General features: G+C 41.0%; 1 protein-coding gene across 1 annotated transcript; it reads right to left on the minus strand.

The window, feature by feature from the left end:
- Window positions 1-10,680: 10,680 nt before the first annotated feature.
- On the minus strand, window positions 10,681-21,811 carry GAS2L3 (growth arrest specific 2 like 3). The gene is made up of 8 exons (XM_065654255.1): window positions 21,762-21,811; window positions 20,647-20,815; window positions 20,160-20,278; window positions 18,601-18,742; window positions 14,654-14,717; window positions 13,847-13,985; window positions 12,801-12,908; window positions 10,681-12,099 (listed from the first exon to the last, which is right to left on the minus strand). The coding sequence occupies exons 1-8, from the start codon at window positions 21,789-21,791 to the stop codon at window positions 10,723-10,725; spliced, it is 2,148 nt and encodes a 715-aa protein (XP_065510327.1). The 5' UTR covers window positions 21,792-21,811; the 3' UTR covers window positions 10,681-10,722.
- Between the last annotated feature and the right edge of the window lie 4,397 nt (window positions 21,812-26,208).

Below are 26,208 nucleotides of genomic sequence, written 5' to 3' on the forward strand. Positions count from 1 at the left end.
TCCTTTCTGCACAGGCACAGTAACAGCAATATTGCCTTGCTAATTACAGTTCTCCAGGAACCCATTTCTGTTAAAATGTTCACAAGAAGTTTGTCGACTAAGCTAGTAATCACTAAGAAGATAAATAATAAAAAAAATAAATAAACATCGGTTGTGTGTACTTCATTATTTTATTTGTTTTGCCTTTGGCACAGAGACTATACTATCCCCTTGTAGCTCAAATCCATCTGAATAACTCAAACCCTGTCTGAATCTGGCTTAATCATTCACAAATGCAAGCACCAACATTTGCTTGATTTTAACAGGAACAATTACAGCAGCAACATATAGAGTAGAATAGCTCAGTTAGAAGGGACCTACAACAGTTATCTAGTCCAACAATATTTACAGTATGATCCAGAGCTTGTGGAACACCAAGAGATACTTCAGGTTTCATTCTACAAAGCAACATACAAAACTATATTAAAAAAATATAAATAATGTTGAGGAATCAGACCTTGTAAGTTTAGGAAATAACAAAATTAAATTGGTCACAATTGCTTGTGTCTCCTGAACTCAGATCTCTCACATGCATTTAAGATAAAATCCGCTGTAAATCCCTGATGACTGGTTCTGTGTCCATGATATTGAAGGATAGGGATGAACACACTTAGGCAATACAGGAAAGCTGGATGAATCTCTCATCTCTTGCTTCAGGCATCTAATTTCAGCCTCTAGGAACATGACTTATTGCTTCTTTTCTTTCTTTCTCTTTCCCCCACCCTGCATGATACCAGACAAATAAATTAAGCTCACTCTTTCACAATGGACCACTGGTCTTTCTTCATTATACAAGTATATGACTTAAAGCCATATTGTGGTCTAACTGGGCAGGCAGCTAAACACAACACACAGCCCTCACAACTCACACCCCTCACGGGGAGGGAAAAAATAATAACAACAGTGATGATAATAATAATTATAATTATAAATGAATATATAAAACAAGTGATGCACAATGCTTACCACCCATTGACCAATATCCAGGCAGCTGCCAAACAGTAGTCCCCCTGCTAACTCTTCCCTAGTTTATCTATTGAGCATGACATCATATTGCATGGAATATCCCTTTGGCCAGAGTGGGTCAGCTGCCCTGGCTGTGTCCCCTCCTACCTTCTTGTGCATCTCCAGCCTCCTGGCTGAATAGTCCTTGACTTGATATAAAAATTGCTTAGCAACAACCAAAACATCTGTGTATTATCAACATTCTTCTCATACTAGATCCAGAATACAACACTATACTAGCTACTAGGAAGAAAATTAACTCTGTCACAGCAAAAACCAGGACAGGCCATTATTTAAATTGGCAATGCTGCGAAACACTCCCAGCTATAAGTCAAGTCACCTGATGTTTTAAGGTTACTCAGTCCTGTATCACGCTAACTATTTTGAATGGTGAAGTGTAACACAACTCAAGTTAATTACCTCAGCTGAATGAATGCTCTGATATTGGTGACTTTCAGCCTTGATTTTCTTTCTATTTAATGAGATAAGCTGTTTGACTTCACACCTCAAGAAACACTCAGATGCTGGTGATGAGATCCTGGAAGGACTCATATGACAATGAATCATCTTCAGCACAGAAAATTAGGCAAGGGGCCACACGCTAAATTACAGGGAGAATCCCCGATACTGAACAACTGCTCACACAGTCAGAGCTGCCTCTTCTACATGCTGTGTGAAACAGCATCCTGATGAACTCATAACTTACAGTGAAAGTGTATGTCAAAATGCATCCTTGCATGCGACCGAAATGGTTGCACCAACTATCTGAATTATAACATTTTCTAAACTGTGGATGTTTGACTTCACAGTCCTAACACAGTTTTACATTTCAATTTAAATGGACTGTGACCTAAGGACCCAAGACTTGGAGGAAACTAGGGGGTTTTAAGCAGGAAATCACAAAAAAGTTACCAATATTTTTCTTTATACACTAAAACCAGGCATAATCTAGAAAAAAGTTCCTATGATTATTTTCATATAGATCACTGGATGCCAAAATTCTTCTTCATGTATACGTTTGTAAGTAATTTAACATAGCTGAATATCCTGCTATAACTGAGGATCCAGACGGTACAACCATGTATTTGCAAAACCCTCCCAAATCATAAGGTACAGGAGCCTAATTCCAGGACTATAGACCCAAAGCATGTATATTTAGTTTGATTTTTAAATAAACTTATTCTGCTGCTCTTTTCCTTGAATGCAGCAATAAATAACATCAAGGTACTGCAAGGGTCAATGCTGCAGTGTGGATACAATAAAAGTAATTTATTATGGTCTTGCTTCACAGGTGTCTAAAGAATCGTATACTCAGCAAGAAAAAAAAAAAGCTATGAAGAAGCATACCGTTCATCAGAATGACACACCATGGTAATTATTTATGTTCTTTTGGGAATATAGGTTCCAGTACAAGGAACTCTGTTACAGCAGTCTCACTTCAGAAAAGTAAAAAATAATAATGCTTATACAAAAGATCAGCAAATTACAAGATTGTAAACCTAAATTTCAGCAATTACTTCTGTTTTCAAATGCAAGAGAGGTAAAGCATATGCTTTCACACTGTAAATATGCATGTAACTGATCTTAATACAGTTCTTGTAAGATGCCATGTTTGAGTACTTTGACAAACACTACATGTTAATTGTCCTGTGTGAATATGTAACCATGGAGAGTTTTTTGAGGAAACATGCAAGTTTGGCTTTGTTTTGTAGGACCTCAGCTTTGCAAAGTACTTTCTGACTCAGCACTAAAGGCTAATTTGATATCTAAATTGTATGCTGCAATCCTACCTCTTAAAAACTCTTAGCACAACTAATTTGTCAATATTTTTTGCCTAGCTACATTCCTTAGAGAAATGTCCAGCTGCTCTCATCCTGTAAGGTTTTTCTTCCATCTGGAATGCAATATATTGCACCAAGTGCAGGAACAGCATTGCTTTAGACAGCATCAGTTGCCTTCTCCAACTAGAAAGCCATCTGCTGCTGGCATTCCCACCAGTGACACACCTGAAAGTTCACTTCTGAGTTAATGGGGATTTCTGGCTGTCTAGATCTGTACTGTGAGCAGATTTCACCTCTCAAATATGTTAATATTTTTCTTAAGATGTCTGAAATGTATAAAAGTGTTGAGCTTATTTACACTTCACACAATTTATTTTTCAAAACTTTTAGTAAGGAAGTGATCTTTAATCTTTGTTCTTCAAAAAAAAGAAAATAATGTAAAGGAGGTTTTCAAAAATGTATTTGCATGAAATGAAAGGGTCTTACAAAATTAAACGTCTGGTGTGTTATTTATTGTATGCCATGTCTGGATTTTGCTAGCTAAAAGGTTTAATTTGAATGAAAGAGAAAGGTTTTGCCTGTGGATTTGAAGAGAAGTTGAAGGTCTTACACTGGCAGAGTAGCCTCTATTGAATTCAGAGACACCAGGTGGCCCCACAGCACTCAGCTAACAAACGGATTTCAGTTTCCCACTAGGGAAATAGAGAAGGAGCTTTGCAATTTGATGTCCTGAGTTACGGCTGCTTGAAGTTTTTAGAAGAAAAACTGCCTTGAATTTTATCAGATTTATATATGTGTGTATGTATGAGTGTGTATATATATATATATATATATGAAATTACCAAACCATAACTGAAGTTCTTTGAACTGCATATATATTTTACTGTGCGTTCATACATTTGTACTTCACCAATCCAAACTCAGGAGTTTTCTATATGTTAATAGGTATATGATGCTCATGTTTTCGGGTTTCTTCTATGTCAGATACTGGTATAGAAATGAGAATGAGGTTTTGAGGTGTTACAGAGCAGCTCAGTTCTGCAAGGCCCTTGTATTAGCCACGACAAAATCTAAGGTGGCTGCAGTTTTCAGTGACTTGCCTACTGTTTTTGAGCTTTTTGCTGTCAGTCCTAAGGTACATTTTAGCCATCTCAAGGCATCTTCTCCTGGGGCCCAAAATCTGTCTGGGTGGCCTTCGCCTTTTGCTGATTTCATTCTGAACAGAAGTTGCCTACAGGATCATCCAGTTAGCTTTGTCTGTTGTAAGTGAAACACCCATTAGTAGCACAGCCAGATTCGACTATGTGAAATATGTAGGGCTTTGGGAAAAAAACTAGAAAGACTGATGGGTATCTTCACAAGAACTGTTTTTCACACTTCAGCATGTCTCTGGAATATGCCCCCAGGGTCCCTGATCCAGTTCATACATTTGTAATGGGTGATAGACCATTGGCTGCCAAAGGACTGTGATAGCAATGGCATCAAAGAAAGCAATTCCACTGGTTCAAATAAGAGACCTACACAAGCTGAAAGAACTAGACTGAGGTGACTAGATGGGAACCTTCAGCATAAGTATGTGCAGACTCCCTCAAGTTTTAGTACAAAAAAAAATCACTCCTAGGTACACTTTGATCAACATGAAAAACAAGATCTAATCCAGCTTGTCATTCCAGAAGCAAATATTAACAGAGTATTGCAAGGATTTCTCCTTAGACCAGATTCCTTTTGGTACAACTAAAACATATCATAACCTTTATTTACCTAACTCACACTTTATGAAGCAGTGACAAGCAAGATCACTCTATGCAGCACTCCTCCAGCTCAAACACTAGCAAGTAAAGGGAGTGCAGATGCAACTCCAAGCATCCTTCCTTCTCTTCAGAACAGCAGATCCAAAAAGAGATTTAAGAGCTGCAGTTAGATGTACAAAACCCATAAGGCACAGAGGATCCAGACTTGTTTTGGCCAGAGAGGGTCATGAGAACAAGAGGGAGAAATGTGTCCTGTTGACTGAAAAGCTGATTTTTTGTTGACTACATGCAGTGAATTGTCAGAAAACAAAAAATTGTGCTTTTTTGACAGCCAGATTTACAGTATCTTAATGAGGAATAGAGCATTTTGGTGACTACTGTAGGAAATCAGTTAAGTACAAAACAAAATAACAGACATGCAATTACTAGAAAAGTATGGATAACTTTGTGAAGAGCAGGACAGTTGCACTGAGCAATATACTTCTGGCAAATGAAATGGAAATGTGGTTTGCAGGACATTTTGGTGGGGAGTTGCACATTGTCAGAACAAGGTGGAGTGCAGAAAAGCCTGGCTTCCCCAGGTTAGGAACTCCATGTGGGAGTAGCAGCCAAAGCCCTAAGTTAAGCACCTAGAATGCACCAGAGAATCTGTTCTGATTTTGATGCACCTATAGTTTTAGAGGGGAATTGGCATTTCCCATTGCCTAGTTGTGAGCAGGGCCACAACCTGAAATTACTCTTTGATGGAGTTTAAGAAGCAAGAGCTTAAGACTTCATGAATGCCTCTCCACTGAGTCAGAGGAATGGCTTCAGAGTGTGAATACTAGAAGTAAGCAGTTTTTTTTTTTTTTTTCCAAAAAAAGCAAATAATAGTCCTATATACCTAGCTGTAAAAGGTGTGAGTGATCCCATCTTTTCTGTTAAGGTCTAAAGGCTAGAAAGCTAATGCACAAAAGAGGAGACCTCACTTTATCCTCATTCAGAATAAAACGTTCAATTTCATCAGAATGTGTAATACCTACCCGCAGTGGAAGGTGATTTGCCCTGTGAGGAAAAACTATGTTCCATATCTCCTTTTAAAGGTTTACGAGTGGACGGTAAGTGATTTAAGATTCACTGGGATAAGGAGGCATGACATAGTCTGATGGTTAAGATACGTACCTGAGAGAGTCTTGGGCTGTCTATGTGTATTATTGGCCAGCTGTAATGCCACCATCTCTTAAAGAAAGCTGTAACTAACATCTCTGCAGAGCTTGGTCCTGTAGGAATGAGTATTGTAGATGTTGCAAGAATGCACTTACTCTAGTAAGACAAAGCTGAAGTGGAAGGATAAGTATATCTATATGATTAGGCAGCAGCAGCAGACTGGCAGGAACTGAAGCCACTTTAAAACAGGCAGAAAACTGCAGGTATTAGAACAATTTTTTTTTAAAACCAAATAGGGACCAAAAAAGGGTTAATTAGGTGACGCCAGTGAGAAGACCTAATTCTCCTGTCAATAAAACCAATGAAGTTTCTGTTACTGATGGCAGCAGAAGAGATGGGGCTAAAGTTTTTTGACAAGCTGTAAGCATGGAAAATACTGGCACACAAGTTCTTTTGTATTTCAAATAGAGCTGCAAGGAATAAAACTCTCAGAGGTATATCTGATCTGAAACTACCCAGGTACATTGTCAGCTAGGAAAGAGTAGGAAGACCCTTCTACTCAACCAGTTGTACTGAAACCAGGATCAGAGTACAGAAGTCTGGAACTCCAAACAAAACACTGGACTAGAAGACGAGGAACCGGCTCGATGCTCACACCCAGAGAGCAGTGGTCAATGGCACAGTGTCTGGATGGGCAACAAGTGACAAGTGGTGTCCCTCAGGGGTCCAGTATTGTTTAACATCTTCATCAATGAAACAGTGGGATCGAGTGCATCCTCAGCAAGTTCACAGATGACACCAAGCTGAATGGTGCAGTTGACACACCTGAGGGATGGGATGCCCTCCAGAGAGACCTGGACAAACTCAAGAAGTGGGCCTATGCAAACTTCAGGAGGTTCAACAAGGTCAAGTGCAAGGTCCTGCACCTGGGTTAGGGCAACCCCAGGATCAATACAGGCTGAGGGATGAAGGGATTGAGAGCAGCCCTGCGGAGAAGGACTTGGGAGTAGTGGCGGATGAAAGATTGTACATGAGCCAGCAATGTGCACTTGCAGCCCAGAAGGCCAGTCATATCTTGGGCTGCATCAAAAGGAGAGTGGCCAGCAGGTCAAGGGAGGTGATTCTGCCCCTCTGCTCTGCTCTGGTGAGACCCCACCTCGAGTCCTGCATCCAGCTCTAGAGCCCTCAGTACAGGGAAGACATGGACCTGTTGGAGAGGAGCCAGAGGAGGCCACAAAAATGATCGGAGGGATGGAACAGCTCTCCTAAGAGGATAGGCTGAGAGAGCTGGGGTTGTTCAGCCTGGTGAAAGCTCCAGGGAGACCTTATTGCGGCCTTTCAGTACTTAAAAGGGGCCTATAAGAAAGCTGGAGACAGACTTTTTAGTAGGACATAATCACGACAGGACAAGGGGTAATGTTTTTAAACTAAAAGAGGGGAGATTCAGGCCAGACATGGGGAAGAAGTTTTTTCACAATGAAGGTGGTAAAACACTAGCGCAAGTTGCCCAGAGAGGTGGTAGATGCCCCATCCCTGGAGACATCCCAGGCCAGGCTGGATGGGGCTCTGAACAACCTGATCTGGTGGAAGATGTCCCTGCTCATTGCAGGGGGTTGGACTAGATGACCATTGAAGCTCCCTTCCAACCCAAACTATTCTGTGATTCTATGATTAGAAGCAGCTATTTATGTCTTTATAATAGCCTAAGATGGAAGCTACTATTTATCTGGTGGCAGAGCAAAAACATAAGCATTCTGAAAAACATTCTCCTTCCCTCCCCACAAAAAGATGACAGCAGAAAAAAAAAAAATCTTTGCATGTAAAACAGGTGCAGTAATGTTTATTTAAAATAAGTACTGATACAGAAGGACATCAATAACACAGGGAGAATTCAGTCAGATTCTTACTCCAAGTTATCTTTCCCTCACAAAAAGTAATGTAAGCTGAAGATTAGACTTGCTATTTGGCAATGTAAACATAGCAAAAAGAATATGCATTTCCATTAGGAGGTTCTTTGTTACATTTTAATTCTTGGCTTACCTCATGTTACATGACATCCATAGTTAGAATATGACTATAAAGTTGGAGCAATATTCACAGAAGTTGGACCATGCTCAAATATACTATTTTTTGTAATAAAACCAAACGAAGCTTACTCATGTAACAAGTGAACCATCTTTAGATTACCTGATTAAGGTTTCAACTGTAAAAGGAATTATTTTGCCTTTTCCAGTGCCAGTTTCCCAGCTTACGCTTCTTATGTCATTTTGAACCATAAAATTCAGTCTATTACATGAAATAATGGATCACAAAGATGAAGCCATCCACCTCATTTTCTCTGAACTTACAGTTCAAAAAGGTAGCTGCTGAGATACCATTATACCAAGATGCAAGAGTCTTGGTGTTTAAATTACTACTAAAAAAACTTGTAAAAGGTTCAAAAAGTGTTGTGGGTTTGTCAGCAGCCAAACACGCACACAGCTGCTCGCTCTCTCTCTCCTCCATCCCCAGCAGGACAGGGGAAAGAAGAAGGGCAAAAGCAGAAAAACTCACAGGTTGAGATACAGGCAGTTTAATAGGTGAAAGGAAGAGGGGAAAAAACAAAACACCGAGTGATACCAAGGCAATCACTCACTACCTCCCACAGGCAGACCGATGCCCAGCCAGTCTGCAAACAACAGCCACCTTGGAAACCAAAGCCGCCCCACACCTTCCTCCTCTACCCCATTTTTATTGCAGAGCACGACGTCATCTGATCTGGAATAGCCCTTTGGCCAGTTGGGGTTGGCTGTCCCAGCGGTGTCCCTCCCAAACTCTTGCCCAGTCCTAGCCTACTTGCTGTGAGGGCAAAGCAGGAAAAAGTTAAAAGCCTTGACTCTGTGCAAGCACTGCTCAGCCACAGCCGAAACACAGGTGTGCTATCATCACCGATTTAGCCACAAATCTGAAACACAGCAACACACAGGATGCTGTGAAGAACGTTAACTCCATCTCTTTCAGACCCAGTACAGCAAGAAACCCCAAGAATTCAGCTATAATCCGCATGAGATATGTCACATCGTAGCTCGCTATATGAAAGCCCAAAATCAAAAGCAAGTAATCTACTGGAAAATGCTTTCAGCATACAGAACAGTTCCAAATTTATCAAACCTGAAAGCAATCCACTACAATTAATACTATTCTTAACATTTGCAGGAGTGGCTTTGACCAGTGTATTCATAAAACCAGTAAGCAGTAAGGCGTTGCCCAAACATACAACTTTGTACATGAGCTTGTGGGGCTTGTGTCCATGTTATTAAAATTGACCTTTTTTCCTGCAACAGTTTGGATATTGTTATTTACTGCTTACTCCCAGCAGGTTGTAAGCAGTATTATACAGTAGATATGCATAAATAGAATAATAAATTAAAAAGCTAACAAAGTGCTCAGAAAGGCAGCTCAACGACTTTGCCACTGCTCAAGAAAATTCATTATTAGTTTATGATGGTTGCTTACTCTAGTTTAAGAGGAAAAAAAAAATATAAACCATCACAAGCTGCAGTTTCCATGCATCTCTTCTCCTGCCCATAAGTAAATATCTTGAAAGCACACAGCAGAAGTGATGGTCTGTGGAAGTCAGCTGTGTCTCTTCACAGAACCTGAAAGCTCCTCGGTGTTTGTAGGAATAACTGTTCATTATACTCAAAATATCTCAAGTAAGGCCCAAAGAACCTCAAAGTAGCGTTCATTCTTCTACCATGAAACTCACTTCTGTTAAGGGAAAAGGTGTTGAGCACCACAGATTTATAACCCACTGAAAGCCTTCAGGAGTTGAAAGCGTAGACAGTGCATAGCTTTCTGGCACTTTCAGATGTTTAAAGGCAAACGTAGTCCTTCATTACCTCTTCAGGAAACTACTCCTTACCTCCAGAAAGTAACACAGGAGAGCCAGTAAGAACGTTTCCATAAATAAAACAAAAAAGGCCACTGCAGATTAAGATTGCCCACAAAAATTAACCTGTAGCACTAAAAAGTATTTAGCAATTCAGTTTTACACGTAAGGCCACTCCTGTAGAACAGTAAGGCTCTGCTGGCGCTTACAATTCTGTACTGCTGGAGCAGGAGCCGCTTTGGGGCTCCATCCCAGGGGAAAGTGTCCCCCCACCAACTCAGGCGCTTGCCTTCATGCAGCAAGAGCTTTCTGAAGAAGATTGGGCTCACTTATAATTAGATTTGAACATGAACTAAGCAAGGTTATCTGCCCAGGGTTTTAAAAGTAGCATTGCTCTCTGAAGAGATCTGTCATGAATTTGAGATGCTAAGGCACAACAAGAGCTAGCAATCAAGGCCATGATTTTCCATGTCCAACTTAACATGAACCAAGGCAGCTCCATTTCCAAGTGAACTGACACCACTTTAAGGCATATGGGGGGCACAGTGAACACTGATAACATCAGCTATCCAATCTAAACATGACTAGAGATCTCTTTCTCCTAATACATGCAAGAGACCCAAATTTGGGTTCTGGGACACTGGTGAACTAAAAAACATAGTTTTGTTTGAGGTATTAGAAATTTTGCAGCTTGTGCACAGCTTGTCACAGGCCTCAATGTAGATGTACCAGAACCATCAGAATCGCCCAGGCTCTGCCCCAGGTAGACATTTCTCATGCAGGCTTCGCTCCTTTGAAAACGAGCAGCAGCAAAAGCAGCAGCCCCAGCTCCCCTTTCCTCTCTCCCGCCTTCCCTGCAGCACGTCAGGCTAGCAGCACGCAGGGACATTCTCTGTTCCATGGTGCTACACAGCATGCAAGCCCACTTCTAAATATACGCAAACAGAAGTTTCTAAACCACAAAATAAATGCAGTTCTTAGTGTAAGTTATGCAGAAAAATGTAGGTTATACCTAATATTTCGTGGTAAATGTAGTGTTATTTAACTTCTTTTCCTTGTCCTCAGTGCAGCAGATACACGAGGCCCATTTGAACAAAATTTAGACTTCCACAGAAAGTAACGAATGAGCTTACTTTCTGGGTTTTTTACTCCCTGTCATAACAAAATAGTTATCATCTTGCCTACTCTTCGTAAGAGGACCTTTTGATACACCAGGTGTTCCCTTGTTGCATGCCGTTGCTGATTTTCCCTTAGGGAGAGGCTTCTTGGCTGCTGGGGCCAAGCTTTCCTTTGCTTGCAAGTTTTTGGTGGAAGGCTGAGCTTTTGTGGAAGGCTGCGCTGGCTTTCTGGTCAGTGCTGCTTTGGCTGAAGTTTGAGGAAGCCGTACAACTGATAAAGGGGTGCGTTCGGGAGGTTTGGATGAAGTGGGTCCAACCTGAGGGGTTTTACTGACATTTGGCTGCTTATTGACAGCTGATACATTTTTGCTTGTAGATACCAGTGTGGGTGGTGACTTTGATGCTTTGCTGACTGCAAGGGAAGGTGCAGAAGCTGAGTGTTTTAGGACTGAAGCACTTTTCAGGTTCCTCCCCAGGTCAGAAGCTGTCTGTTGAGCTTTCTGAGGATGCTGAGACCCAGTTCCTGAGGTCTGAATAGCATTTTCAGAAGGAGGTTTTGCAAGGAGCTGCTGAGAACGTGCAAACTTGGCAACGGCATGCAGATTTGTAACAGGCGACTGAGCAGCCTTCGGAGCAACTGAATTCACTTTGGTTTTAGTGACAGATACTGGTTTGCATTTAGCAGGGACATGCTTCTGTTTTGAAGCCATTGTTTTGGCTGTCCCAGGCAAGGGAGACGGCTGGTTTTTGGAGGACGAGAGGGCAGGATGCAGCGCTGGTGCCGGGGAGCCCTCAGGCAGGGCAAATTTCCCCTTGGGAGCATCGGGGGAGCGAATACGTTTGCGCAATGTTTCGGAGTGAACAAGAGCCATTCTCGTTCCTGCAGATGAACTTTTGCTTACAGGCTGCGAAGGAGCAGAAGCTGATGAGTTGTGTGCAGGAGACTCCAGTTTCTTTGAGGTGCCAGCTAATTGTTTGAAACGAGGCTGCATGCCTGTTGCTGAAGACCCATGTAACTTGGACCTGACTGTTAATGACTTGGCTGCAGAGGATGGGGGCACTCTTGGTGATGCCAGGGCAGGGGATTGAGGATGTTTAGGTAAAGCCTTCTTGGCACTAGCCCCGAGAGCTGAAATGGGAGTAGAGGGTTTTGATGGCTGCTTTTGAAACATATTGACAGCTGACATTGGATTCATAACAGGTGGCTCCTGAATTCTAGCTGCTGAGTTGGGAACGCTGTCACTGGTGACCCCTTTTTGAAATGCCAGGATTTTTTGTTCCAGAGTTGCAAACTGAAGCACTCGGCATGGATCGTATTTAAGCAGAAAACCTTGAAGAGTGTCCCAGCCTCCACCAACACGTACCATCACGTGCTTGCCATGTAGCATCTGAGAATGGAGGAAGAGGAGGGGTGGGAGCAGAAGAACAACATAAATTTCTATCTTGTTTTATTCAGCATCATGTCTTCATGTTATACTAACACCTATTGAAACTGACTAACTGCTTTCTTACAGAGAAACATTTTTTTTAGAAAGGGAAATTATGTGATAAATAAGGTTTATGCTTCCTAATTCTTGATTAGATAGTATCTCCTGCAGAAGCAGTCATTATATGTTGGGAAATAATGAAAGTATATATACAGAAGACATTTTCACCATTCTGTCATTGTCTTTATTTTGTATACAGTTTTGGATACAGATTTAGTTTACATTATGGATGTCCTCATAACACAAACTCGTATGCCTGCTGAATAGAGTACTCAACTATCCTGCAAATTATAAACCCCAAGTGCCCAGATGTTGAACAAGTAACGTTCTCAGGATGTTCCACAGCATTATTCTTATTTATATTGCAAGTTGTTACTGAAATTTTAGAAACACCACAGAAAAGCATCAACTAACTTAGTTTAGTGTGGTTGTAAAATCAATGGTTGTAAGATCTAAACTTTGAATAGGTGATTGGATGAGCTGGTGTCCCAAACTAAATCATTCCGTAATTCTAAAACAATACTGTTAAAACGAGCTAGTCCACTTAAAAGCATTTCTCTCCCCATTATGAATATAAATTGGAATTCTGAGAAACTACTTACTCGTATGAAGAGTATTTTATCTCCCAGTCTATAACGTCCCTCCGATAAGTATTCAATTGAAAATCGATGGGAACAACTGCAGGGAGGATCTTCTGCTATGTGTTTAACCTAGTTATTAACATTGAAATTATTTGTCAGCATTTTGACAGAAGCACGTGTTTAGCAGTTTGAGATATTTAATACAATAAAAGATACTGATATCTTTATCCCATAATCTAAGAAAACACTAGAATTCTATTGCCTCGCAAGAAAATCTCAGCTATGTAGAGCTTCAAAACCTAGAATAAAAGATTAAAAGAAAGAACAAACTGTATGTACAAATATTTCAAGTTGTTTCAATCCAGTTTTCATGATTCCTTCAACTTTAAGTTATTTCTACTTCTGTTTTTAAGATTTGCCCATAACACTGTGCATAGTAGCATAAATTCTAACCATGACCTTGTGAAGCAGAAGTTTTACATTACAACACAGAGGATCTTTAAAATAAATAAATTTTAAAGCCTCAATATGTGTTTTTAAACAAAATAGGAAAGTTGTTCATCATTCCTTTTGGACCAATTCAGAAGATGTACAAACTATTTCCTTTTCTGCATACATAATCATTTCCAATTGGTACAGCCACAGAGGTTTTATTTCAAGTCTTTTTCAAAAGAGTTTCAAAGTCTACTTTAACATTTGATGAAGTTTTATGAAAACACCAAATTGAAGAGAAGCATATGTTATAGTCATAGAATATTGACACACCAGAAAAATTGAATGAGAGGATTTCTTATACTCAAAGAAGCGATGAAAGGGGGTGGAGAGGTGTGGAAATCAATGCAAATTATATGCACTGAGGCATTAACTCCAAAACACATAGGATGGCATTTTGCTTACATTATAAAAAAAGAAAAAAAGTTGTTCAAAACAGGTGCATACCCTGTTTTCTATTTAAGGAGGCTCACAAATATAAGAATAAAAACAGCCTATGCTTACTGAGCCAGATCATACAAGTACTAAACTTAGAGTTTGATTCAAAGCCTATATCACAATAAATTAGTACTTACTGCCTCATGTAGCTCCCCATGTTGACAACATGACTTTGCTGTGCTAACAGGTGATGGTGGTCCAGAGGTCATCAGCAGTGTTTCTTCTAGCTCAATTTCTTCCTCTAGTTTTACCAGTACAGGAGGTTCAACTCCATACCTAAACATAAACACAAAAGTAAAGAGTTTAATTGCTAAAGAAAACAAAAAGAAACTGATAACAAACCTGCAAAATTCTGAGTAGCTTGACTGACAGAGAACAGCGCTACATCAGTCAGAGGAATAACTGCCTTGATAATGCAAAGAGAAGGAGCAACTTGAATTTCTAGTAGACATTCTTCCAAATGCGGTCTTGGAGCTACCAGAGAAGGCAGTAAAAATACTGTCAAAGCTACACAATTTAGGTCACACCCAATTTAGATAAACTATCTTAAAGCTTCCCGCTCTGCACCAGAAATAAATTAGAAATCTAAACTTAGAGAATGATAAAGAGACACCTTCCAAAAAGCTTAAAAATAAAGACCTTAAAACTGTATTTAATGTTCAGTGAGTTCTTCCAAGATACCTATATGCTGAATGAAGTATTTAAATACACAGCGATAAAAAAAATATGGATTAGCACTACTCCATGAAAAGAGTTGGATAAATATTTGAAGAACAACTCATACTGTACGTTCGTCCTAGAAAAGATACTCATTACTTTCTGCACGGAATTAACATTTACTGCATTGCACTTTATGATCACAGATTATCTTAACTTTGTCTTAGCTTTTACTTAATAGAATATGTTCTTCAATTTCTTGTTAAGAGCGTGCATGGATCACATACCTGGATACGATGCGTCCAATTTCCAACAAACAAAGATACACTTGTCTTGGATCCTTGTGCAAAACTAAAAGGGAAGAGAATAAAAGGGACTTACAGTTCATTTTTACTGTGGGGAGGCCTTGCCATTAGGTACAGAGTAGGGAAGATAAGGAACGGATGACTATAACTTCGTCATCATTCTACCCAGAGGCAAACTACATTATCATGGATAAAGCACTATATACTTTCCAACTCTAATTTTCTACTCCATAAAGTGTTCTAAGCCACCCTGGCACTCCTGAAATCAAACTGTCCTCCACTTGCTAAGAGAAATACACTTTATTTGATTTTATGCTGTTCTTTCTTGATGTGAACTGGAAAGAAAGAGATCCGAGAGCTTTCCTTTCCCTATCGCCAAATATATTATAGCAGTCTTAAAGACGAAAAGCATTCAGCAACTGCAAATAGGAAAATATACTCCATCTGTTCATGTTTGTGCATACAGACACAGATAGGGACACACACTCTATAGGTGAACAACCATAGGAGAAGACACTGCAAGGGATCCAGCTGATAAGCGGGTGGCTCTGCAGCCAGTCAGCCTAAGTGGTTTAAACCCTTGGCTGTGAAAGAATAACCCACAGAATCACAGAAGGGTTGGGGTTGGAAGGGACCTCTGGAGATCATCTAGTCCAACCCACCTGCTAAAGCAGGTTCACTGAGAGTAGATTGCACAGGAAGGTGTCCAGGCAGGTTTTGAATGTCTCCAGAGAAGGAGACTCCACAACCTCTCTGGGCAGCCTGTTCCAGTGCTCTGGCACACTTAAAGTAAAGAAGTTTCTCTTCATATTCAGATGGAACCTTCTGTGCTTCAGCCTGTGCCCATTGCCCCTCATCCTATCATTGGGTGATTGTTACTATTTCAGTAAGCAACAGATCATTTTTCTTATCACTTTAAAAGTTCTGGGTGCCAGGCGGGTCCAACCACATGGCCTGTTCACCCAGTTGCACTAGCAGATACCACTTCGCCAGCGGCAGCTCCCCTGCCCCACACTATACCCTCGTTTCACCCCTCCCTATCAGCCCCCACCTCCTGCCCCATCCACCCAAAGGTTTTCTTCAGAATTCGGTATATTTGCGAGGCTCTATCTGAGAAAGAGGGTCAAAACCCAACTGTAAAAAGCACATTCAGATGCAAACATCAGATGCTATCTGTGATCACAGAAAAGATGCAACACTATTTTGGATACGCAAGAGGCACCGAGTTTTGCACCGCTCAGTTCAGAGTAGCCCTGACAGCTGCCTGCACTCAACTGCGTAGACACACTAAATCATAATCAGGAGAGCTGAAGAATGAGATGAAAGAGTGGATTGATAGCCAAATGGTGTGTAGGTGACCATGGCATCTCTTCTGGGTTTTCCTAACAACTTTGACATGAAAACATTCAATTATTTTTACTGCTGCACTGAAGAATAGAGGCAAAAGGAAAGCAATGTCTGTTTTGGTTTCTTGCAACTTCCATCTTCAGGTGTGCAAGAAAAAGGAAAAAGAAACCAGGGTCACGAACAGCGAAGGAAAATAGTTTAAAAACTTCACACACAAGTAACTACTTCCTCCCTTGCCCCAATTTAAGCCTCAAAATCAAGATGCTTTCAACACGTTCTAAGAACAGTTGTACGAACGCTCTAGAAAACAAGCCATCCCTGTGCTTTCTTAGCCAGCTAGATATACTGCCTAATAACTCAGAAACCAAAGGCCAAGAGAAAGGTCACTCAACTCTCCTCCACCCACACAGCACCATTCTTTCCCCCACCACCAAGTATAAGAAAAGCAAAAAGCCATAGATATAATTTTCACATGGTGTAACATTTATATAAACAAGTCAGACTTTTTCACACTGCGCAGTAAAAATATTTACTGGAAACTGGAATTCACTCTGAAGAGAAGTCTAATGAGCCAGCTCTATATTTACAGATGAAATCTAACATCTTTCTGATGTTCAATTTGATATGTAAAATCACTTTGCTTTACCTAAGATTGAAGTGTTTCCTAAAGTATGAACCAAGTATGAAGTGAGATGTTCTTTTTTACATCATCTACTCCAGTTTGTAGGACTACTTTTTAAAAGGTCTGATTATGACGGGTAAATCTAGAAAATAAAGTTGGCACAGCTATAATCTAGAAGGTACTAGAGGTCATTTTGTCTTCTTTCCCGCCCCCCCACCCCGTAAGTGTTTTTGTCAGCTGTAATAGGAGAGGCATAATTTGCCTGAATCCAGAAGAGAAAAATCCCTAGCAGAGATCGAGACATTTGGCTTGATGTCAGAGGGCACCCCATGATGGCTACTCTTGCTTTCTGCTGTCTCAGGACCACTCGATTTATTTCCTTCACAGCCATCCACACTTTGCAGGAAGTGTCGCTATATGTATCTGATGGGAAAAGGACAATTGCCAAATTGTCTTTCCCCGATTTCATTCATAAAGAATGGCTTGAAAGTTTGATGGAGAACATCAGTGGAAAGAATGTTTCATCGAGGAGGCTGCAAGTCTCCTCATTTCAACTGCCAAAAAGGCTAACAGAAGATATTTATGCCACAAAGCAGGCTCGTGTCAAGAGTTATAATCAGACTTCAAAACACTTCTTGGCTATGAGTGAAAGCCACAGCATTAGGAAATCCTGTCTGCTTATCTCAGGGAGGCTAAACAGGTTCTAGTTACCCATCCACTTACAGGAACTAAGATGTTTAAGCAATGCAGTTCATACAAGTTGTACTGAAAAAAATATTAAAGCTGATTTTCTTACAGCTCATTTCTCCTACTCATCTGTATTTCACGGCACTGAAAAAAGATGCACTCCCTAGTTAAATCAGAATGAGACAGATGCAAATGAAGATATTTTCTCAGCTATTTAAAATGACTTATCCAGTAGAGAAGGCATGGGCAGTCCAACTAGCAGGGAGGAGAGCTTAGAAGAAAAGCAGTTAATGAAAACAGTGCCTTCCATTTAGATAGCATTAAATGGCACAAAGACTTCAAGAAAATCTAGTAAATATTGTAACAAATTCATTTGATTACTGGAAACAAAGCTACTTTGCAATTTTTTGCTATTCACCTTGACAGGCAGATATTTTGCCTTTTTGAAAAACAAACCAACAAGTAAACAAACAGTATTTGGCTTGCCACGGAAAGGTTTGTATTGATTAATTTTAACTGACATAATAGCTGGTAAAAGAGCATTTCATTCTTTACGATGCGATGAAAGCACAGTTCCTCTTAATTAAGAGTCAAAAAAACTGTATTCCATCTGGAAGTATCAGTCTAGAAGCTGTTTGTCATAAGGGACAGGCTGTGCACTGGGGCAGGCATACACACAGTTGGCAATACTTATTTTCATAACTATCTTATTAAATAGGAAAATACAAATGGTTTAGAGACATGTCAAGCAGGTCCTGAAGTAAATGTTAATTACCAACAGACTGTTGTCACTTCAGGCACAACGCCCTGATGGAGTTACCAAATTAAGCAGTCAGGAATGCATTATTCTGAGGGCTTTCTGCAACAAGAATGCGTTTAATACCAAATAAATGATCTTATTGTGAGTTGACTCCATGGCCCTGTGGTCTTCCCACACAGGGAAAGCGAAACCAGACTTTTCTCCTCAGTTTCTCGGTGGGCATTTTTACTGAACGAAAACATGCAAGCTTGCTGCAAAGCTGTTACTGTCCCCTTCATCCCACACGGTGACTATTAGTAGTTTGGAAAAGCATCATGCAAGTTAGAGCAGTCACAGAACTGATTTTCTCAAGGTTTTTACTTGAACACTGCCTTAAAATAAACACATTAATAGCTTGCACAAGACAGGCACAGTCGTGACAAAGGCTTCAAAAGACTATACACAAGAGATTTCCCTGACCAGGCATTTATCCACACACAGATCAAAGCAAATCTTACAAAAAGGTAGATTTACCTAAACCTTCAGATTCAAAGAGATAAGTCTCATCAACTCCAATGGCCCTACACCAGTTAAGAAAGTTGGCTGTATTATCTCTGGCAAAAAAAGATCCTGATGGAGCATCCTTCTTACATGGAACTTTTCTCATAGGAAAATTCTGGCAAGGGAAGAAAACAAAAAGTACATTGTGCACATCAACATCGCCAACAGATTTCAAAGCATATTTGCAAAGGAAAATAAACCCTAAATTCAGAATAACTACTTTGTGTTCAACCCACCATGTATTCTATTAAAAAAGCTACGCTAATGTAGAAGGCATTCCTCTTTATCATTGTGAACAGTCACTGAATGAACGATCCTTTGCTCTGCAGCCTTTCCCAAAGCTGCCCATGCAGTTGCTTTCCCATTTCCCCACATGCTCAGGTAGAATCATACCGGTGGTGTAGCAGGTGTGAATAATTATTCCCCTTTCCCAAGCTCTGTTCACAGCAGCAGAATGAGCACGGCTAGAGAACATACTTAGGTGCCAGACCTCAACATTTTAGAGCCTGTTCTAGAAAGTGGAGGTAATCAGAAGGGAGCAAGGGGCTTTTTCCTTCAAAGCAATTCAGTACTTGTTTTTAAATTGGTATCTTCAAAACTAAAAAAGCAGTTCAAAGATACACAAGTTGTGCATCTTGTCCTCCCTAAAAAAACCCCTCAGGATTTGCAGCATTCACATGGGTTTTGTATAAATACCGTTAGGCATCCTAAGACTGCTGTCTTGTCCCCCTCAATTAATAAAAATTCTAATATTAGTAATTTTATTACTTACTGGTAAATATCCATTATTTAAAACTATTGTTTTACTAGATAAAACAGTAAAAAGTGAACACATTAAAAAAATGGTCTGGATATGGTGAAAGAGTTCCTCCTGCCTCCAAGGCAAACACTGCCAATCAGGGCACATTAGCTGGTGACCTACTGTTCGACAAATCCAAGCATTGCTGTAGCTATACGGGGTACCTGTACATTGAACATATGCTACCTGCACCAGTGTTACATGGTTTTATACTCCAAAGTGACAGATCATTATTCTTCATTGTATGAACACAGACTGGAAGTTGCTTGAGATTCACCTTTCAACTCAGCTTTGGTTCCTAACAAAAACACTGAAGCCCATCTCCAGGTACATCTCAGTTTGGGTATTTTTGTGGCTGACCAGTGTACTAGAGTTTAGCCACCGGTTTCTGGCATAAAATGTGCCACCAAGTGCCAATGACTACCTTGTTACCAACCCACACTGATGTCAGCGGAACAAACTCCAGACTTGGACTAGCTCTTCCTCTGGCAAGACCTCTAATGAAATCAAACTAAAAAACTAGTAAGAACCTTAGGATTTGATTAACAAAGCAAATAAGTAATTTGCTGCACAAGGCCAGTTTATCCATCTATAAAGCCACACTGTTGTTAATGAGTCTTTGGCTACGGAGCACCCAGAACACTACTTACGGAAGCCTCACTCGCCTGCTTTCCTTTTACCACTACTGACAATTAAAGAGTTTTTATATGTTTTAAGAATCACAATGACTCACCCTTAAATTACTCGAGCTACAACACTTTTTAATTGTGTTTTGAAGAACACCAACCAATTGGCAGAGTAGTACCCCATTATCAAGTTCTTCTAGCAGTTGTTCTGCTTTGACTTCCATTCCTAAAAGAAAACAAGGTCAATATTAGAGTTACTCCACAGAAGGTAAAGAAGTTTCATATGAACTTGGAGGCAATTCAAATAGCATTCCAGTGTTAAAGACTGAAAAGCAGTAGAAATATGTAAGTAAACTAAAATAAAATATCCAGTTAATTAGATTTTAATTAGACTAACAAGATTCACAAATATAAATTAGAACAATTAACCATCCTACCTCTAAAAGGTAGGATGATTTTAACACAATTCTCCTAGTCATTCAGGCTCAAATACACTAGATCTTATTAGTACTATACATATTAAGTGTCAGCATTGACTGGAATACTGGAAAGTGCTTTGAAATTTATTAGGCAGTGATTTATTTATAGCCTCACCCAGCAAGCCAGACAGCCAGATCGACAGGTCCTCTTGCATAGGCACCAAAGTTGCTTCGTGCCGCACAGATATCCATTGGTCATACAGGCATACATCTGCCAAACCTGGCCCATGTCTGGGGGTCAGAGGACTTCGGGGACTCAAAGGAAGGTCATCTCCAAACCACACCTGCAGTAGATTTTAGTAAGCTGAAGATGGTGGGCTCTCATATTTGCAATCAGATGATGAAAAATTGCAGTTCTGAATTATGCTAAAGATCTATTATTGAAAGAATAATCGTTCATTCCCCTTCAGACAGATGCACCAAACCAACACGACAGTAATCACAAAGGGTGTAGCTCTCATTAGTAACTCCTGTATCAAAAATACTACTACATTCATTATCTTGAATTTAAAATTACATACTTTCCTGAATACTAAATAAAGAAAACATGCATTAAATTGGTGGCATTTTTTTCCTCAGCATATTTTAATTATTAAAATCTGCAGTTGATCATGTAATTTACTACAGACTTCCGATTTCTCCGATCAAACATTTCAGAGGCATTATGTGTTTAAATTATTAAAATGCTGATGTTAAAAGAGGAAACATATTCCCATGCAAGAACGTAATACACTTATTTAACATGAATCCTTAGGATTTCTCTAAAGGATTGCATATTCTCAAGCTGAGAGGTACCTTTACATTTCAAGAAAAGGACCACACTGAAATTTCATGTACAGAATTCCCAAAGACAAAGAGTTCTTCTGGTATTCTTAACTTCAGTTCAGTGTGTGTATAAAATATATTTCTTTATATTTAAGTGATTAACTAGAATATAGGGGTTTTAAAAACACTTATTAATCACTAAGCAAGTTTTTAAACAATTTCAGCCTTTGGCTTCAAAACCTTCTCGGGTAGGTAACAGCGCTTAGGAAGAGAAAGGATCACCCATCTGATAGAACACTGGGTTATCTATCTTGTCATATTGCTCCATTTGTAAAACGAGAAAATTACTATTTATTTAAAAAATAGAGAAAACTCTGGGGATTCTAGCATTTCATCTGCTTCAGGGTAGAACTTTGAATTAAAAAAGGTATTATACAGAATTCAAACATTACAAAAGGCATTTACCTGAACTGCATTCTGCATGGTCATCTGCATTTACATTAGTTTCTCCCCCTGGAGAAAGATAAGAGAATTGTTTAATACATTCCCTCCTGGTTTCATGAAAATCCCAAGAAAAACCCACCAGTCAGTGCTGTTTTGGCAAAATACAAGCGAGTCTAATCAGGAATGGGGGGGGCGGGAAAGAGGGAAGTATCTCAGCAGCTAAAGTTTTGATCCAGTATTCAACTTCAGTTTTCTGCCCGTGAGTGAAGCAGCAACTTCAAAATGTACCTATTTGTGTCTTGGTACCAGTTAAAAGCAACTTTCTTGCCCTATTACTTAATAGCTGCAATAAAACTTCATCTTACTGGTTAGGCTGGAAACCAGGTTGCAGACACAGTCAGACAATATTAACTCATCTGTTTTCCTTTAAAAATGAGTAACTCCCCTCTCCTGTCCCGGATGTTTAAGCTTTATACATAGACAGTATTCTTCTCTCCTCCTCCATCTGGTGCACAACCTCACCTTCCTGTGGCAAAAGGCTGAATACCCCATCATAGAAGATGCAATTCTCATTAAAATTCTCCCCCTTCCTCCTACCCAGAAAGCAGAACAGTGCTGTTTCCTCCTCATTTTTCCCTCCCACTGCCTTGAACCTCACACGCTACATAGGACCACACGTCAGGCATGTCAAACAACTTACCTCTACAAGCAGCGAACAAGCGACCAGTTTGTTTTCAAACTGAAGCCACTTCCTTGCATCAGGACCGCCAGCACTTCTCAAACTTTATCAGAGATACTTCAGCTGATATCTTTCCCCCTCCTTTTATCTCTAGGGGAAAAAAAAAAAAAAAACAACACCAAAACCCCCACAAAAACAGGAGAGACATCCTCTCCTTGATGTCATTTTTCCTTTTATGAATGAACAAGGGAAGGGCAGTGTATATACCAAGCATTACTAATGAGCATGTTATGCTTCCCACAGCTTTGTCCAGGGGAATACATTTTTCTTTAGCATAAGAAAGCTATTGTCCCAAGAGAGTCACAGTGAGAGGCTTCGTTGATTGAAAAAAATAAATAAAACAACAGCAGAACAGCCAGTAGAGAAGTTGGTCTCATTAAAGTAAGGAGCTCCATATAGGCTAACAAGAACTCCAGCGTGCTAACTGCCAAGGGAAAACAAAAGGCAGCCTAATTCACAAGGAGCACTCAAAGCATGAACAAAGCAAAATATTCACACAGCGACTATCACAAGAATGCTCAGCATCTGCAGTTTTGTGGCATGCCTAACAAAAACTAGTCTAAAGAAAAAGGAAAAAAAAATAGGAGATTGAAGAAAACTCTTGCACTTGAACTTCAAGGGCCTGCTCTTTTAAAACAAGTTATTTTGTAAGCCCATATGTCAAAGAGCGCGCTCGAAAGTCAAAAGGCTTCACTTATTATCCGGGCATCTGAATAACACTTAAAAATCCCTCTGATGATACAGGCTACCCTGCGTGAATTTTGAGCTGAAAAATTAATATAGTAACAATTATCCATTTTCAGATCCCAAACAGTCTAGCTCTGAGGTTGCAGAGAATATAGATTAATGTAGTCTTACCACTTGCACGGAGAGGCATGTGATGAGAAGACCCAGAAGTCTGCCACCTTCAAGCAGTCAGCCTGCAAAGGTGCAGAAGGTGCTGTGGTGAGGCAAATATTGCAGTACCAAGTAGAGTCATAACCAAATCTGGCTCCTAAAACCAGTTGGGTTCCCTGGATCAAAAAGGTGTACATAATGAATGAAGCAAGTATTTGATATTGAATGCAGGCAGCTCCAGCTAGAACCATATCAGTTTCTACGCATGCCAGTTTTATCAACTTAACCTTCATTCAACAGGCATTTGGTGTTCAGGGATCGCATTTGTGAAAGAAAAGACCCCGGAATGAAAATGCACTGTATCATGTCCCACGCATAGATAGCTTCAGGCCATGCCATTCCCATCTCCAGACCAGCTGATACCCCCAAGGTCGCTGGAAGGACCCTCTACCTGCTTCACTCCTTAAAACAGTGGAAGCGCCAGAAACTTGAAAGAGCTTCCCAGCCAGCGGGGCAACCAGCCCAGCTCCAAGCTCAGCAAACGCAGAGGTCCCTCACCGCCAGCACCAGCCTCAGAAAACACCTCATTCCTGATGGCGCTTCTGCTGCCAACAGGCTCCGTGGGATGAGAGGAGAGGACAAACACCGCCCAGTAGCACATTACAGCTGGATCAATACAGTGACACTGATTTATTGTGAGATGACTGGTCAACTCCAAATGATATATTTGGGAAGGCAGGAGCTGCCTTCCGCTGGCTGACTGACTGCTAAACCTCCAATAAAGGATCAACATTGGGAAAGAGAGATGAGAAAAACGTACCTGTCTACTGACATGTGGCATAGGGACAGGCATTTGTCAGGAAAGTGGTTGCAGACACACCCCAGACAGGACCCGCACAGGACAGTCTCGCAAGACCATAGTCTACTCTTCAGAGGGATGCCTGCCACTTTGCCCCCAGGCAATCTGAGAAACAGCAAAGTCAGCAAATACTTCAGCACTTTACGCAAATACTTCAGGGTGCTAAATACAGGCTCTTAGATGCTACACAAGATAGCCTGCTTAGTATCAGTTGTATCAGGTTTTATAGATCATTCACTGGGGCCTAACCAGCAAGACATACTACACTAATTACAAGCCATTCTCTAGCACAAGATGGATCTAGTCTAAGTCCCATTTTACTTGACTCCACAGTTTACAAAGAAACAACAAGAAAAATAAATCCGCAACTCCACAGATACCTAAAACATAGATGAGGCAGCCACTGACCTAGCTTAAGTGGAACCTAAAGGGATTCACAGACTCATTAAAAAGCCTTATGTTCACAGACTCATTAAAAAACCCTTGGGTAAAAACACTTTTACATCCTCACCCTATATTTAAGATATATAACACATCATCTTCCATTCCATCAACAGCCAAAGGCAGTCACAACAGACTAACCCAGAGCAGCTGGAAACCGTAGATTAGTCTTGACAGTACCTACTGAAACCCACAGTTTAAAACACTCTGAAATGAAAGAAGCTGTCAAGTCAGTATCTGTTGAAACTTAACCAACATTTTTTTTGGTACACATATCCTAACATGCAGAAGAAAAGAGACAGGTACAACAATAGACATCCATGGAGTGCTACTCTTTCCATCACCACAGCAATTACTGTTCCCTTTTGTTGAATTACTGAGTCAGCAGGAGCTCTGCTTCCCTGGGGAAGCCTCAGAGGCACCAAAGAGAAAGAACCAGACTAGTCAGTCCAAGATGAAGGGCTTTAAGGTGGCAAACAACTCCTCACATTAAGGCACGCTGACTGCCCTCCTTGGGGACCACCTTTCTGCACCTTTTGGTAACAGCACACATAGCACATGGCAGTGAGCCTGCTCTCCCCTTCCAAAGGGCAGTGAAGCCCCTGGATTCACCTGTCAGGGCAGAAAAACCCACCTGAAATCAGGGAGGAGCACTTCATCTCAACAGCTGGCATCTCCGCAGGAGACGTGCAGATGGCTCCTTCACCACAAGAGCATCCAGTCTGGGGAGAGGCTGGATACCCCTGCCACTCACTCAACTTCACAAACTCTTCTCCCTCCCATTTCCACCCCACAGTTCTTCCAGCAAACTAACACTGAGGGGAGCATCATTTGATGTCCATACAGCAGGCTGCAGGATGGCCATAGTCAGGAGGCATTTATTATGACCTAAATATAAAATCCTGTCTTACTATGAAAGATTCACCCAGTACATTTAGAATTACAAACACATAGGCCAGCTGCACCTTATAGGTCCTAAAGGTATATATGTACTTCTGCCCATGTCTTGATCTGATAACTATGCCAAAGGTGACACACAGCATCCCTGGAATACAGTCAGCTTTTGGGCAAAGAGAGGAGCCAGACATTTTTCACCTTACTAAGCAATATGAATGAATATTTTAGCCAAGAGCACCAGGGCAAATTTCCTACAAAAACAGCACTGCATCCTCAAACGCTACGTGAGGCACAGGAGAGACGGGTTTGAAGGGTGTTACGCAAAACCCCTCCCCTCTCCCTTCTCCAGGGTAAGTTTCGCGGCACTTCAACTATGCCAGACAAGCGAACTCGGCCGGACGGGAGCTGCTGCTCCTGGAAGGGCGACCGAGCCCACCCCGGTGACAGCCTTAGCCCAGTACCGGGGTCCGTCCCCGCCGCACGGGTCTCCCCGGGACCTGCGATGCTCAGCACGCTTTCAGCGCTGCCCCTGCAGACAGGCGTAACCGACGGAGTGTCACCGCTCCGGAGCTGCGCGCCGCACGCACCGCCGCAAGCGGGACCCCGCAGCAGCACCCCGGTACCCACGCGGCACCGGGACCGGACCCGCCACCGCTAAGACCCTCCGCACCTTACCCGCGGGCCGGGTCCGGGGT

This window comes from Caloenas nicobarica, chromosome 1 (genome assembly GCF_036013445.1).
Source record: "Caloenas nicobarica isolate bCalNic1 chromosome 1, bCalNic1.hap1, whole genome shotgun sequence".
Lineage (NCBI taxonomy): Eukaryota > Metazoa > Chordata > Aves > Columbiformes > Columbidae > Caloenas > Caloenas nicobarica.

Coding starts and splice junctions, on each gene's coding strand:
- GAS2L3 (XM_065654255.1), bottom strand. CDS start 21,791: ATGCAGATGACCATGCAGAATGCAGTTCAG. Junction 12,909..13,846: donor ATGGGGAGCTACATGAGGCA/GTAAGTACTAAT, acceptor GTTAATAACTAG/GTTAAACACATAGCAGAAGA. Junction 12,100..12,800: donor ATAAAATACTCTTCATACGA/GTAAGTAGTTTC, acceptor CTCCATTCTCAG/ATGCTACATGGCAAGCACGT.